The sequence below is a fragment of the Sapajus apella genome, unplaced genomic scaffold (genome assembly GCF_009761245.1).
Source record: "Sapajus apella isolate SASKATOON/1434 unplaced genomic scaffold, GSC_monkey_1.0 scaffold42, whole genome shotgun sequence".
NCBI classification, from domain to species: Eukaryota; Metazoa; Chordata; class Mammalia; order Primates; family Cebidae; genus Sapajus; species Sapajus apella.
This window is the reverse complement of record NW_022436982.1, coordinates 1,001,085-1,017,543: the sequence shown is the minus strand read 5'-3', so window position 1 is coordinate 1,017,543 and position 16,459 is coordinate 1,001,085. Positions and strand designations below refer to the sequence as shown.

The window sequence follows — 16,459 nt, the reverse complement described above, 5'->3', positions numbered from 1 at the left end:
TAATATTCTTTTTTTTTTTTTTTTTTTTTGAGACAGAGTTTCGCTCTTGTTACCCAGGCTGGAGTGCAATGGCGCGATCTCGGCTCACCGCAACCTCCGCCTCCTGGGTTCAGGCAATTCTCCTGCCTCAGCCTCCTGAGTAGCTGGGACTACAGGCACGCGCCACCATGCCCAGCTAATTTTTTGTATTTTTAGTAGAGACGGGGTTTCACCATGTTTACCAGGATGGTCTTGATCTCTTGACCTTGTGATCCACCCGCCTCGGCCTCCCAAAGTGCTGGGATTACAGGCTTGAGCCACTGCGCCCGGCAGTAGGTAATATTCTTATCACTATTTTACAAATGAGAAGGCCAAGGCCCGGAAGGGTGGAATATTTGCTCAAGATCACACACCTTTTCCCACGCCCCCTTCCAAGTCCCATCGGCAACTCAAACTCAGCGCGTCCATGATGTAACCTATCATTTCCTCACTTGTGCCCTACTCTCAGTGGGGACATCTCCAATCCCCAGGCCCAAGCTGGAAACTGGAAGCCATCTCTGACTCCTCCCTCTCCCTCACCCACTCCATCCAAACAGAGCCCAAGTCCGGCACATTGTACCTCTTGGGTACTGATCAATCCCGTCTCTCGTTTCCATGCCTGCAGTGCTGACCCATTAGGTGCCCAGCTGCTGCTCTTGGGTCATCGCTTCCCACCACTCTCTTTGCAGGCCCATCTCCACCATTTCCAGCATCCTGCACACTGTGGCTCAAGTGCACTTTATTTTTTAATTTTTTCCCTTCAAGGTTACTGTAAATCAAGTGCACTTTCTAAACCTCACCGTGTCCCCCACCTCCAGAAGGAAGCCCAGTCTCCTCTGCCCATCCCCTCAAACTGTAAAGTGCAGCTCTTAGCCCCAGAAAGGACACCCCCCACCACATCCTGCTCTGTCTCCTCCTCTGGGAAGCCTTCTGGCCTTGGCCCAGAGGCTGGATGTGAGCTCCTCCACCCCGAACCCCACAGCCTCCAAGCCTCCCACTCTGCACTCACTTTCTTCCTCATAATTACCTGTCCCCCATTAAACTGCAACCATCTGCAACCATCAGAGGCAGAGCCCAGTGCATCCACTGGGCATCCCCAGTGTCCAGACAGGGCCTGCACACAGTAGGTGCACAATAATTGTTGAAAGGCAAAATGCATAGCAATGACAGGAACCATGGGTGATGCTGCCTTCTGAGCCCCAGGCAACAGAGTGATTCTTACCTGACCCCAGGCTTGGCGGATCCTGGCCCCCTACCCCCACCCGACCTCTGCACCTGCTTCCCTGGAGCCCATGGAGCCCTATGAGGCCTCTTCCTGTGTCTTCATGTGTTTGAAGGATTTCCCTCTTTGCATTTTCCTTACAACTGTGGGATTCCTTCACGTAGGAGCACTCTGGCACCAGGAAGAAGAAAGACGAGTCCAACCCCTTACCAGCCTTCAATCTATAGCAAGCATTCTCAAGGGAATTAAAACTGATTTTTTTTTTTTTTTTTTTGAGACAGAATTTCGCTCCTGTGGCCCAGGCTGGAGTGCAATGGCTCGGTCTTGGCTCACTGCAACCTCTGCCTCTCCGGTTCAAGCAATTCTCTTGTCTCAGCCTCCCGAGTAGCTTGGATTACAGATGCCCACTACCATGCCTAGCTAATTTTTTGTATTTTTAGTAGAGATGGGGTTTCACCATGTTGGCCAGGCTGATCTCAAACTTCTGACTTAAGGTGATCCACTTGCATCAGCCTCCCAAAGTGCTGGGATTACAGGCGTGAGCCACTGTGCCCAGCCTAAAACTGATTCTTAAAAGGGGAGGTGAAAAAAAATCTTACTCTTTTTTATGTATAAAATACAGAACATACACAGTACATAAACAGGTACATAGTATATCTGTGGTATTAAAATTTCATGTGATTAAGAAAAAAATATCTAAAAGGCCACTGGGGAAGGCACTAATGGAAAAAAAGGCTAAGAAATTCTGATCTACATTCTTGGGCCTTGCCTTGTCTGTTCCAAGAACTGGCCAGAACTCAGGGAATGGAAGAACCAGGGGAAATTCGAGTCCAATCCCAGGATCCCCTCAAAGTATCTCCAAAGCTTGCCCCCCATCAGCCAGCCAGCTATGGTTCTTTCCCCGAAACTGCCCTTCCTTCCCCCGTGCCTGAAAATCCCTCATTGTATTTCTGTCATTCTTTCCTCTCACCCTGTTCCTACTGAGGGCGCAGGTCAGCTCTTCGCTCTCTCCCGGGGGCATCCCAGTTCCCAGAGTGAGGGCATCCCAGTTCCCAGAGTGTGAAAGACTCGAGGTGCCTCACCTCTACACCTTGGGCTAAGGCATAGCCCTAGAGCTCCTGGAAGAAGCCAGGAGGGGAGCCCAACCACAGGAGGTCCCTAGGAAGTGGGGTTCTGCTGTGGGATAAGGCTTGCTTTATTGGGGTGGGGGTGGGATCACAAAGAATCTCTACTTAGAACTGTTCTTGCGCCATGGATTCCTGTAAGGTGGGGGCCAGGCGGACTGAAGGTCTGTTGTCAGGGTTCATGGAGACGGGGGTGAGGCGAGAGGCCATGGATGTGTGAGGTTCCATCTTGGACGATACGGTTATCCTGTTATCTTCATATGCCACAGAGTCCTCCAATTTCGGGGGCTCCCGTGGGATGGTGGAGCCAATGAAGACCACATAGATGATGCCACCTAGATAGGCACCCAGAAGTGGCGCCACCACTGGCACCCACCACCAGTTCTCCCCATCGCTGCAGGCAAGAGGCAGAGGCCTGCTGAGGGGGGCTGATGTCCAGGACAGCACCCTCATCCACCTCAGGCCAACACAGGGTGAGCAGAGGAGTCATCCCCAGGATACCCCAGGAGACAGCTCAGCCCGGGGCCCTGGTTGGCCTCAGCTCGATTCAGGGACAGGGCTGACACTCCGTGCAGGTGTGGGGTCTGTATCCGTACTGCTCTGGGGAAATGTTGGGACTCACTCCTGCTCCCCAGGCCACCACGGGGCTCTGCAGGACCCTCCTATGCTGCCCCTCACATCACTCCCACACCTCCTCAACATGCAGGGGACCCACAGAAAAACTCGAAAGAATGGGCCTAGGCAGGGGCTATACCTGAAGACCTGTTTGCCCCAGCCAGCAATGAAGGTGAAGATACGGGGGGGCAGGTCCCGGGATGGGTTGATAGCATATCCTGTGTTCATGCCAAGGGACATCCCGATGGTGACCACGAGTATGCCTATCACCAGCGCCTGTGTGCCCGGCAGTGCTGGGTTGTTCTCCTTGTCCGTGATGGCGAAGAGACACAGCTGGAGCATCCCTGTCAGCCACACCTGAGGAGCAGATGCTGTGGCAGCTCACCAGGGCCCCTCCCCAAGCCACAGGGCCTCGGCAGTGCCCCAGATCCAAGCCCACTAGCAGAGATGCATCTCTGTACAATCTCCATCCGGAGTTCTTCACCTGCCTATCAGGAGGGGCTCCCTGCTGGCTCCGTCCTGAGGGGTGGGGGGCAGGGGGAGGGGTACTCATCCTGGACCACTGACCTCATTCAGGAAGCCCCGCCACAATGTCATGTAATCAGGAAGGTAGGTGGCAAAAATGCCAGCCGTCGCTACGGGACCGGTCACCATCAGCTGTCCACCCGAAAAGTGGAGAATGGCCGCTGCAGAGACACAGACTGTCGTGCGAACCTGCCCCCAGTGAAGCCCCACAGGGTCCCAGAAATGACATTATAGGTTAGAGGGTGGAGGAGCTCCAAGGCTTTTTTCTCCCAGCTATTTTTTACAAACCAGGACAGTGAGGTCCGATCTGCCCTAATTTCAGAGGAGGCGACTGAGGCCAGAGGCAGACACCCAGGCAGTGCACTCACTGTAGAAGAGGGTGTAGATGGTGGCAGCCGCCAGGAAGGAGCCGAGGAACTGACCCAGCACGTAGACCGGAAACTTCCTCCAGGGCAGGCGGCCCAGCGCGCAGTTAGCGAAGGTCACAGCTGCATTCATGTGGGCCCCTGCAGGCAGGACCAAGTGTGTCAGGGAGCGAGAGCAAAACAACAACAATGACAACTGTACTGAGAACAGCAATGGCTGGTGTGCACAGAGAGCATGCTCCTGACAGCTCTCTTATTGACCCTCACAACCACCCCGTGGGGCCAGAGCCACAGCCTTTGTGTCACTGTTAAGGAGAGTGAGGAACAGAGAAGGCAATGACTTGCCTAAGGTGACCCAGCCAGTGAAAATGACAGGTCATGGGGGCCCAGGAAGAATCTGGGGCAGACACATCCTAGACGAGGGGTTGGGAGGAGACCTCCTCCCTCCCGGTGGCCAGGTGGAGAGGCACTGGCTGTGCCGGAGAAGGGGCTGGCTGGGGCGGACAGGAAAGAGCCTGTGGGGGGACAGCTGGCCTTGCCCAGTCCGGCAGGGCCTGGGGTTACTCACCAGAGATGTTGCCTGCCACATGCACTCCCATGGCGACACCGAAGCCAAAAGCCAAGTTGACAGCAAGGTAGCTCCCATGTTTTTTACTTAGAACCATATGGGCCACGGAACCAAGGCCAAACACCTACAAGGGAGGATCACTAAGGGGGCTGCCTGTCCCGGAGCCCCAACCTCAGACGAGGGCTCAGAGCCCAGTTCTAGCTCCTCATCCCCATGCCCTGGGCCTTCCTGCCATTACCCTCAAAGACCTTCTGCCATGCCCTCTTTCTCCAGAGCCTTCCCTCCTCACCACCTCCTCTCCTTGCCCCCGCTGAGGCCTCTCAGACCTGAGCCCCTGAGAGCCGGGTGGAGCAGCAGAGTCAGAGGCTCTCAGACACATGTCCAAGCACCTCAGCCCCAGGCCCACATGAAATTTGGGGGTGAGGCAGGGCTGTGAGGAGGGGATGGCTGGCATGGATGGCACGCCCTCAGAGTCCCTCACGCTTCAGTCCTGCCTGAAGGAAGTTTCTTCACAGGACCTCCAAATCCATCCATTCCCGTGTGTGCGCACGCGCACGCGCGCGCGCACACACACACACACACACACACCCTCCACCCCACCCCCTGCAATGATAGAGCAGTGGGGTCCTAACTCTCCTGCCCTCAGCTTCATTTCCACGGACCTCAGGTGGCTCTCCCAAGCCGCTGCTTCTTGCCCATCCCTCACAGCTCCTCAGATGATGCTGCCTTCACAGGGGGAAGGGGCCAAACTTCAGGCCCATTAGCCTCAGTCTAGAGCCACTGTCCCCTTCAGCCCTGCCTCCTGTGCCATCCTCTCCCTCTGCAGAGGCCTCCATCTCCCCTGTACCTTCCATCCTCCCACTGACTGTCTCCCACAGACTGGAGTCTCATCCTTCCCAGAAAACCGTCCTGCCCCTGCCCAGCCTCCCTCTCCAGCTGTGGGCTCCTGGTCGCCCTGTCCCTGCTTCAGTCAGACTGTAGGAGAGAATGCAGTGGCCAGCTGCTTCACCCCTTCCCTCACGCTCCCTTCTCAACCTGGCTTCCACTTCTGCATATCACAGACACCGAAGCTCTCTCCAAGGGCTCCCACAACCTCCTGATTTTCCAAAGGTCTCTTGCCAGGTCCACAGCTTCAGCTATGCCTGATGAACCAAAATTCCCGTAATCTCCACTGGGGAGCCAGATTCCTATCTGCAAATCACCACTGGAACTTTCCTGGTGTTCCATGTGCATCTCAGGCTCTGTTGAAAGTTCGCCATCTCTGGATCACCAGAGGTCAGGAGTTCAAGATCAGCCTGGCCAACATGGTGAAACCCCATCTCTACTAAAAATACAAAATTAGCCGGCCGTGACGGTGGGTACCTGTAATCCCAGCTACTCAGGAGGCTGAGGTAGGAGAATCACTTGAACCCAGGAGGCGGAGGCTGCAGTGAGCTGAGATTGCACCTTTGCACTCCAGCCTGGGCGACCGAGGGAGCCTCCGTCTCAAAAAAAAAGAAAGTTCACCATCTCTCAGCACACCTGCTCCTTACTCTATGTTCCCCATCCCAACTGGCAGAGCCAGAAACTCCGATGTTGCAAATGGGAGTTTCCTCGCCATCCTCCCCAACACCCCATCAGCTCTGCTCACATTCTCCCTGAACCTCGCCCAGCCTCCTCCTTGTAGCCAGTGGCCTTCCTGACAAAAACCCTATCAGGTCTTCCCCATGCTCACTCACTGGCTCCCCTCTACTTCTAGGATAAAGTCCAAACTCAGTAGGCCACCATCTAAGACCCTTCATAATTTCATCCTTTCTGCCTGTTTCATATCTGCCCCGATATTCTTTGTATTAGGCAATAGTTTTACTACTAAATAATAATAACCATTTATTGAGCACTGACTACATGCCAGCGAGTTATACTGACCATGTCCTTTAACCCTGACACCAATCTTATGAGTTAGGTGCCATTATTCTCCCCCACTTGATAGACAGTAACCTGAAGCTTAGAGAACTTGAATGGCTTGTCCAAAGTCACACAGCCTGTACCTGGTGAGCCAGGATTAAATCCAGGCACTTACCTATGCCAGACGGCCTCAAACCAAACAACTGCACTGCTCCAGGCATGCCTTGCTTTCTAGTGCTTCTGTTTTGTTTTGTTTTTTTTTTTTTTGAGACGGAGTTTCACTCTTGTTACCCAGGCTGGAGTGCAATGGTGCGATCTCGGCTCACCGCAACGCAATTCTCCTGCCTCAACCTCCTGAGTAGCTGGGATTACAGGCACGTGCCACCATGCCCAGCTAATGTTTTGTATTTTTAGTAGAGACGGGGTTTCACCATGTTGACCAGGATGGTCTCGATCTCTTGACCTCGTGATCCACCCGCCTCGGCCTCCCAAAGTGCTGGGATTACAGGCTTGAGCCACCGTGCCCGGCCTAGTGCTTCTGTTTTATTTGTTTGATTTTTGAGACAAGGTTTTGCTCTATTACCCAGGCTGGATGGAGTGCAGTGACATGATCAGGGCTCATTGCAGTCTCCATCTCCTGAGCTCAAGTGATCCTCTCACTTCAGCCTCCCAAGTAGTTGGGACTATGGGCATGTGCCATGGCACCCAGCTAAATTTTTTTTTTTTTTTTTTTGAGACAGAGTCTCGTTCTGTCGTCTAAGCTGGGGTGCAGTGGTGCGATCTCGGCTCACTGCAACCTCCACCTCCTGCCTGGGTGACAGAGTGAGACTCCGTCTCAAAAAAAACAGAAAAAAAACTGGATGAGCGAGTGAACCCCACATGATTTCCTGTGTCAGGGTTGCCAACTGGCATCCCATGCCCTAATTCATCCAGCACACAGGTTTTGTTTGGATCACTTGGTTTTGCAGCACAGGAGTTTCTATCTCTCTTGAAAAATGAGATGCTCAGGCAACACTGGCCTGCATTCCGCCCTCCATGGCAACAGTCAGCTGGCACAGCGGCAGCTCCAGCCTTGCACAGACTGGCACTCTGCAGCCAGCCAAAGTCCCTCCCGCCCTGAGTTGCGGCTCTCTTGGCCCCGTAGCATGTGATCTGCAACCCTTGCCCCATGGCTCACGTGTATGGCTGGTTTTCAGGGCCCGGATGGTTCCAGCCCCGCCTCTCCCTGATCAGAGAATATGGCCCAGCCCATCCAAGTCTCTCTGACAGCCAGGAGGCCAGCTCCAAGGGCAGTGCCCTTGGAAGTTGCAACATGAATCCGTCCACTTCCCTCATCCTGGCTGCAATAAATGGGGGCCAAGGTCACACTAGGTTTTTTGGCAAAACCTTCACCCTGGTGACTCACAGAGATTCCTATTAAAGCCCCCACTTCTTGGCACAGCCTGGCAACTAAAAATAACAACAACACAATGTCCCATATAGGCTTACACCTCACAAAGTTCTTTTACAAGTGTTATTGTCTTCAATCCTCACAGCAAATCTGCACAGCAAGAATTTTTCTCCCACTCTATAGATGGGGAAACTGAGGCCCAGAGAGGCGTGTTGAACTACCTGAAAGTGATTACCTTACCCCATCTGGGGGAGCATTAACAAGCCAGAGTCTTTAAAAGCCAGCTATGGCCGGGCGTGGTGGCTCAAGCCTGTAATCCCAGCACTTTGGGAGGCCGAGGCGGGTGGATCACGAGGTCAAGAGATCGAGACCATCCTGGTCAACATGGTGAAACCCCGTCTCTACTAAAAATACAAAAAATTAGCTGGGCATGGTGGCGCGTGCCTGTAATCCCAGCTACTCAGGAGGCTGAGGCAGGAGAATTGCCTGAACCCAGGAGGCGGAGGTTGCAGTGAGCCGAGATCGTGCCATTGCACTCCAGCCTGGGTAACATGAGTGAAACTCCGCCTCAAAAAAAAAAAAGAGGTTAAGGGTCAAGAATGTGATATTAGGCCAGGCGCAGTGACTCATGCCTGTAATCTCAGCACTTTGCAAAGCTGAGGTGGGAGGATCACCTGAGGTTAGGACTTCAAGGCTAGCCTTGGCAACATGATGAAATCTTGTCTCTCCTAAAAATACAAAAATTGTGCTAGGCGTGATGGTTCATGCCAATAATCCCAGCACTTTGGGAGGCCAAGGTGGGCAGATTACCTGAGGTTAGGAGTTCAAGACCTGCCTGGCAAACATGGTGAAACCTTGCCTCTGGTAAAAATTAAAAATTAGCCAGGCATGGTAGTGGGTGCCTGTAATCCCAGCTACCTGGGAGGCTGAGGCAGGAGAATTGCTTGAACGTGGGAGGCAGAGGTTACAGTGAGCTGAGATCGTGCCATTGCACTCTAGCCTGGGCAACAGAGCAAGACTGCGTCTCAAAAAAAAAAAAAAAATGGCTGGGCATGGTGGCACGCAACTGTAATTCCAGCTACTCTGGAGGCTGAGGCACAGGAATCACCTGAACCCGGGAGGTGGAGGTTGCAGTGACCTGAGATTGCACCACTGCACACCAGCCTGGGTGACAGAGCGAGACTCCAACTCAAAAAAAAAGACTGTGATATTAGACTGGACTGGATTTAATCTTGACTTAAAGTGTGACCTTGGGCAAGAGGCTTAGTCTCATGGAGACTCAGTTTTCCCATCTGTGAAACTGGGATGATAGTACCTACTTCACAGGGCTATTTCAAGGATTTGGGAAGACACATGTAAGGGGCTTAGCATCACAGTGCCCAGGATGCGTTAGGTGCTCAGTAAAAATCTCAATAAAAGAAAGAGAAACACAGATGTGGGCAGGTATCAAGCATGTGGGCGGTGCCTGCTTTTCCTAACAGCTCTGGGAGAACACACCCTCCTGCCTCCCAGGTTCCAAGGTTTAACAGCCCTCATGGGGCTGGAATGTCTTGTCGTAAGTGAATTACTGTGCCCTGGATTAAGGAGGGACAGGATCCAACTGCTGTCCTCACAGCTCAGGAGCCGAAGCAGGTGGGGAGGTAAGAGAGGAGCAGGGGAGGACCACATACAGAGAGGAGAGAGCAGCTGAGAGCACCTGTCCTAATAACGAGGGATCAACACGTGGGTACCACATGTATGCTTGTGCTGGCACTTGACCTTCTTCACACAAGTCCTCCAGCTTTATGTTAATGTTCCTGTTGACCAATAAGGGAGCTAGAGTGGTGGGCCAGGTGCGGTGACTCATGCCTGTAATCCCAGTACTTTGGGAGGCCGTTGTGGGCAGGTAACCTGAGTTCAGGAGTTTGAGACCAGCCTGGCTAGCATGGTGAAACCCCATCTCTACTAAAAATACAAAAATTAGCTGAGCACAGTGGCACATGCCTGTAGTCCCAGCTACTCAGGAGGCTGAGGCAAGAGAGTCACTTAAGCATGGGCGGTGGAGGCTGCAGTGAGCCAAGATTGTGCCATTGCACTCCAGCCTGGGAGACAGAGTGAGCCCCTGTCTCAAAAACAAGAAAGTTAAATTTGTTAACAGTTAAGATACTTGTGGATGGTCACACAGCTAGAAGATAACAGAGCTAGGATTCAAATCCCGCAAAGGCCTAATTCTGTGCAATATACGTGAAAAGTCAGGCTTTAAGCCAGGGGGAGAACTGCCCAAGGCCAACTGGTGACTCAGTGGCAAGATCAGGCCAAGAACCCTGGTGTCCTGATTCCCTCTCTCCCTTGAGCTCCATGGAAGCCCCACCATCTCCTGCACTTTGGCTCAGTGCACGCATGCACATGCACACACACAGCTGCAGTTAACTAATAATCATAACCACACACACAAACAGCCTCTCTCACCCCACATTCCTCTGGCATGCACCTGGCTGCCTTTTCTTCTCTTCCTGGAGGCTGCCTCTTCTTTTTTCCTGGCCCCTGGACCCTGTATAAGATGCAATAAGCATGGCTACAGTCGTGTTAAGGGCCGAGGCCCGCTAGGGTAAGTGGCAGGGCTGAAGCAGGTGGAGAGAGAGCAACCTCACACCTGCCTGCAGTCTGGATGTGCAGACTTCTGAAGAAGAGCCCCTAGGCCAGGCGCAGTGGCTCACTCCTATAATCCCAGCACTTTGGGAGGCCAAGGTGGGCAGATCACCTGAGGTCGGGAGTTTGAGACCAGCCTGGCCAGCATGGAGAAACCCTGGCTCTACTAAAAATACAAATTAACCAGGTGTGGTGGTGCGAGCCTGTAATCCCAGCTACTCGGGAGGCTGAGGCAGAATTGCTTGAACCTGGGAGGCGGAGGTTGCGGTGAGCCAAGATCATACCATTGCACTCCAGCCTGGGCAACAAGAGCAAAACTCCGTCTCAAAAAAAAAGAAAAGCCCTTGTCAAGGTTACCAGCAACCTCCACGTTGCCAAACCCTGGGGCCTTTTGCCAGTGCTCACCTTGCATGGACCATCTGCAGCTGCCCACACCACTGACGACTTCTTCCTGGTAGACCACTGCTCCCTCTATCACGCAGTCCCCTCTGGTTCTCCTCCTACCCCTCTGACCGTTCCTTCTCAGGCTCCTCTGCGTGCACCTCTTCATGCCTCAGGGCTCTGTCCTCAAACCATCCTTTTCTCTTTCTGTGCACTCTCCCTGGACAATGTTGACAACCACCACCTGTGTTCTGATGAATTTCAACTCTTTCCTTTCAGACCAAGCTTCTCCTGAGCTCCAGCCCCTGCCTGTGTTTAGCTATCTCCTGGATTTCTCCACGGGCATCTCAATCCATGGGCATCTTGCCTGCTCACATCCAAACCAGCCTCACCTCTCGCCCTGGGCTGGCCCCGTGCTCCAGAACAACAGCTCATCGGCGCTTTGCCCACATCTTCTACTGGCAGAGTCTCAATTCCATCTTCCACAGCCCTCAAACACACGCTTTCTTCTCCATCCCCAGACCAGCCACCACCCTCTTTCTGTCCCAGATCAACAACAGCCTCTTAACTGGTTCCCTCCCGCCAGCCTTGCCTGTCTTGCTTATGCTCCACACTGCACCCAAAATTACTGTTAACATCCAAATCTGATCATGTCACTACTCCCCTGCTTTCCAGCCTTCAGCATCACCCCATTGCCCTCTGGATTCATTCTCAGAGCCTGATAGTCAAGGTCTTCAATCTCTCTCTCTTTTTTTATTGAGATGGAGTTTCACTCCTGTCGCCCAGGCTGGAGTGCAGTGGCATAATCTCTGCTCACTGCAACCTCTGCCTCCCAGCTTCAAGAGACTCTCCTGCCTCAGTCTCCCAAGTAGTTGGGATTACAGGTGTGTGACACCATGCCCAGCTAATTTTTGTATTTTTAGTAGAGACGGGGTTTCACCATGTTGGCCAGGAACTCCTGACCTCAGGTGATGCGCTCACCTCAGCCTCCCAAAGTGCTGGGATTACAGGTGTGAGCCACCACGCCCGGCCCTCTTCAATCTCTTTACCCCGGGTTTCTCTTCTCACCACTTCCAGCCATGCCCCAGATACCCCAGTGCATGGTTTCATTTGACCCCCACATATTATGATCCCTTTCTGTCCAAAAAGACTTGATGAGAAAGGCCTCCTCCTCACTTTCCTCTGCTGCTTCCCCAGGCTCCCAGCTCAGAGGCAAGGAATACACAATGTGACCAGGTCAGCATGGGGAGAGGGCCATGGATGGACCTGGCCGAGCCCCACCCACTTCATGCTGCCCACCACCCACTCACCATCATGACATACGTGCTCATGAACTCGGCCAGGAACTCTCGCACCAACTTCTTCTGCAGTATTTGCTGTGTCCTTGTTTTCCAGGACCAGGAGACCATTTTGGAGCTGCGGGTGGACCTGAGACAGCGGCCCGAGCCCATGGATAGAAAGCAGACTCCAGTGTCTGCCTGCTGCCCAGTGGCTCTTCAGCTCACAGCTGAGTTAATAGGTAACCCAGCAGCCTTGCCACACACACCTCCTCTTGCCCAGGGCAGCTGGGAGAACTGGAATCAGAGACTTGAGAGCCATGGGGACATGGAGAGGAACTGGGGTAGATGGCCAGGCCATGCCCCTTCTTCCTTCTAGTTGGGCCTGGGCCAGTAAAAATGGCACACCAGTGAGGCCACTTTGCAGACGGGCCGGTGGGGGGCTGAAAGTGCAATCCATGGTGCCAACAAGCCCCTGAGAAAAAGCAGGGTAGGAGGCAGCAAGCTTGAAAGTAGACCTCAGTTGTCTATGTCTGTCTGTCTCTCCGTCTGTCTGCCTGCCTGTCTGCTGGAGCCAGGGCTTTCGGGTCACAGGCCAGGTGAGGGCAACAGTGAGGCACTCTACAAACAGCATGAGGTGTGGCAAAGTCTGCTGCTGAGCTCTACAAACAGCACTGAGCACTGAAACATGCTCCAGGTTCTGTCAAAGATGAAGGTGTCAGCAAAATGCACCAGGCTCTGCAACCAGGTCAATGCAAACAGAGGTGTGTGAGAGAGCGAGTGAATGAATGAATGAATGAATGAACAGGAGGGAGGGAAGGAGGAAAGGAAGGACTGGATCTTACTTCCTGGTGTATCTTCAGTGCCTATCACAATGACAGGTACACAGTAAATGTGCAATAAATATTTGTTGAATGTGTGAGAACTGGGGAATCTGTCTTACTCTCAACTAGATCTTCAGAGCTTCCCAAAGTGCCTGGCACTTGATATATATTTAGTTAATAAGTGCACAGTTAGATAGACAGGTAGATGAAACAGTAACAGGTCCCAAATCTTCGTATAAGGGGAGGTATAGGACTAGAGTTTGGGGAAGGTGGGGGGCGGGGCTGGAGAATAAAGAGAAAGAAGTGAGGCCAGGCATGGTGGCTTATGCCTATAATCCTAGCACTTTGGGAGACTGAGGCAGGCGGATCACCCGAGGTCGGGAGTTCCCGACCAGCCTGACCAACATGATGAAACCCCGTCTCTACTGAAAAATACAAAATTAGCCAGCATGGTGGTGCATGCCTCTAATCCCAGCTATTTTGGAGGCTGAGACAGGAGAATCAGTTGAATCTGGGATGTGGAGGTTGTTGTGAGCCAAGATTGCACTCCAGGCTGGGCAACAAAAGCGAAACTCCATCTCAAAAAAAAGAAAGAAAAAAAAAAGGAAGAAAAGGGACAGATACCTCTAGGTGTGGTCTTAGTGCTTGTTTAGACTAGTCACTCTGCTATCTCCCTATCTGGATGCCGGGAAGCCAACACCAGCCCCTCAACTCCTCTGGCCAGCCCATCCTTGCACATCACTTACTGCCTTGGCTGTAGGACTTTCCACATGCCATTCCTATGCCCAGAATGGTCCCCTGCCTCCCGGAGGCTCCTTTACCCTGCCAGCCTTCTTTTCTTGACCTAAATTTCCCTTCCTCTGGAAGAGCCTCCTACCTCCTACCCACTCCTCTAGGCCATTCACTTCCTCCACATGCCCATGGTGCCCACTCTTTCAGCTGTGGCACTGCTCATCACACTGCACAGCAATTGCTTAAGTAGGCCAGGCACAGTGGCTCACGCCTGTTACCCCAGCACTTTGGGAGGCTGAGGCAGGCTGATCACTTGAGACCAGGAGTTCGAGACCAGCCTGGGCGACACGACAAAACCTCATCTCTACAAAAAAATACAAAAATGAGTCAGGTGTGGTGGTGCATGCCTGTTTCCAGCTACTGGGGAGGCTGAGGTGAGGCGATTGGTTGAGCCCACAAGGTGGAGGTTGCAGTGAGCCGAGATCACACCCCTGCACTCCAGCCTGGGTGACAGAGCGAGACCCTGTCTCCAAAAAAAAAAAAAAAAGCTTAATTGGGGCCGGGCGCGGTAGCTCAAGCCTGTAATCCCAGCACTTTGGGAGGCCGAGGGGGGTGGATCACGAGGTCAAGAGATCGAGACCATCCTGGTCAACATGGTGAAACCCCGTCTCTACTAAAAATACAAAAAATTAGCTGGGCATGGTGGCACATGCCTGTAATCCCAGCTACTCAGGAGGCTGAGGCAGGAGAATTGCCTGAACCCAGGAGGCGGAGGTTGCGGTGAGCCGAGATCGCGCCATTGCACTCCAGCCTAGGTAACAAGAGTGAAACTCTGTCTCAAAAAAAAAAAAAAAAAAAAAAAAAAAAAAAGCTTAATTTATTAACTGCTTTTCTTTCCAAGGGCTGGAATCATACCAGTTTCCTCACTGCACTGCCTGAACGTAGTAGGCATGGTAGATTCAATACATCTTTGGTTCATTGCTGGTTGTTGCCTGCTGTGTGTCGATGAGGAAGGAGCCAGGCTTCCAGGATTCTCTTGATGTTCTTGGCTTCCTGCTCTGTCCACCTCTCCCCTACCTCTATGGCACCTTTCCACGACTGTCTTTGGGCTGCTGCTTGCATTGGCAGGGTCTCTTTTTCAGGGCTGAGGGGACTGGTCATGGAGTAAGGAGACCCCTGTATGATGCTGCATGGGAGCTGGAGTTGGAGGGGGGCCCAGTGGATTATCCATGCAACTCTGCATTCCCCTCCATCTACTCATCCCTGGGTTTGTTTCTCTGGGGTAAGGAATGGGTGGGCTATGAACAGAGGATCTCAGCTGAGAAGTGGAAGATGTTTCATTCCATGCCTGGACATCTCTTACTTCCTCTGTTTATTTTTTGCTGCCATGAGGCCAGGAGGATTTAGGATCCCTGAGGAATGGTGCTACTCTCCCTAGCAGGATGAGGTGGCCATCCACTGGCCCCCACCCAACTCCAGCTCCCATGCTGGAGGTAACCACAGAAGAGGGGAAAGAAGTGGACAGAGCAGAAAGCCAAGAACACCAAGAGAATCCTGGAAGCCTGGCTCCTTCCTCATCACCACCCTGCAAGCAAGGCACAGTAAGCAACAGATAACCACTGACCAACCTAATGAACCCAAGATTTCTTAAATCTGTTATGCCAAAATGTTCAGGCAGTGCAGTAAAGGTCATTGGTAGGATCCCAGCCCTTGGGGAGAAAAGCAATTAATTAAGTAATTACTACACAGTGTGGTGAGCATTGCCACAGTTGAAAGAATGGGCACCGCGGGGCATGTGGAGGAAGCGAATGCCCTGGGGTGGAGTAGGAGGCTCTCTCGGAGAAAGGGAAATTTAGGTCAAGAAAAGAAGGCTGGCCAGGCAAAGGGGCTTCCAGGGAGGCGGGGATCATTCTGGGCATAGGAATGGCAGAGGAAAGGCCTGCAGCCAAGGTAATATCCAATGTGCAGGAATGGGCTGGCCTCAGAGGAGTGGAGGTGGCATGAGATGGGGAGAGAGGGGCGAGGGCCAGATGGCAGAAGTCCTCCTGCCCAGATTAGGAAGTCTGAAGTCTACCATAGGCCGTGGGCCAAGTGGAGGATTTCAGCAGGAGAGCTGCCTTCCCTGTGGAGGCCAGGATGGAGGAAGTGGAGTGGAGGCAGGGTGAGCATCAGCTTCTCCACAGACGGATGGAGAGGGGGTGGCAGCCTGAGCCATGGAGATGGCAGTGCCAACAGCCACAAGAGCACAGTCAAGCTGACAGGCTTGGCATTCAGTTAGAGAGGGAAGGGAGTGGGGTGGCTCAGCAATGCCCTCAGGTCCTGGTAGGGCAGCGGAATGACAAGCATGGGAACCAGCTTCGGGTGAATGAACAAGAAGGCCCCTTCTGGGCACGTGGAGGGTGAGGAGCCCGATAGAGACCTGGGGGGGATGGCCAGTGAGGAGGCAGCTGGTCGTGTAGTCTCACTTAGAGAAACATTTGGAGGTCAGCAAATCACAGATGGTCATCTGAGCCATGGGCAAAGATGAGAGAGCTCAAAGAAAAGGCACAGACTAAGAAGAGGGGCCCAAGAAAGCCGGCCCACAAAGCAGGGAACTCACAGCCAACCAGAGCCTAAGTAAGCTGCTAATCAAAGAACTAAAAGCTCACAACTCTCTAACGCTTGTTATTTTCTTTCCTTCTCTGTTTTCTTTTTTTTTTCTTTTTTTGGAGTGTCGCCCAGGCTGGAGTGCAGTGGTCACAGCTCACTGCAGCCTAGACTTCCCAGGCGATCCTCCCACCTCAGCTTCCCAAGTAGCTGGGACTACAGGAGCATGCCACCATTCCTGGCTATTTTTTTCTTTTTTTTTTTTTTTTTTTTTTTTTTTTTGTTTTTTTTTATTTTTTTTATGGTTGGGGTTAATGGCG

The 16,459-nt window shown here is 52.7% G+C and overlaps 1 protein-coding gene across 8 annotated transcripts in view; it reads right to left on the bottom strand.

The window, feature by feature from the left end:
- Positions 1 to 2,417: 2,417 nt before the first annotated feature.
- AQP7 (aquaporin 7) overlaps positions 2,418 to 16,459 on the bottom strand; it is an 18,121-nt gene continuing 4,079 nt past the window's right edge. The window contains exons 3-9 of one of the 8 annotated variants that reach the window (XM_032299957.1): positions 12,267 to 12,382; positions 12,031 to 12,148; positions 4,438 to 4,561; positions 3,873 to 4,010; positions 3,547 to 3,665; positions 3,119 to 3,336; positions 2,418 to 2,699 (exon numbers count right to left, since the gene is read on the bottom strand). In XM_032299957.1, the coding sequence (XP_032155848.1) occupies positions 2,621 to 2,699; positions 3,119 to 3,336; positions 3,547 to 3,665; positions 3,873 to 4,010; positions 4,438 to 4,561; positions 12,031 to 12,148; positions 12,267 to 12,358 (888 nt within the window). In that variant the 5' untranslated portion in view covers positions 12,359 to 12,382 and the 3' untranslated portion in view covers positions 2,418 to 2,620. Of the gene's footprint in view, positions 2,759 to 3,118; positions 3,337 to 3,546; positions 3,666 to 3,872; positions 4,011 to 4,437; positions 4,562 to 12,030; positions 12,149 to 12,266; positions 12,383 to 16,459 lie in introns of those variants that run through there. The other 7 variants (XM_032299955.1, XM_032299954.1, XM_032299961.1 and 4 more) reach the window with 7 other exon arrangements.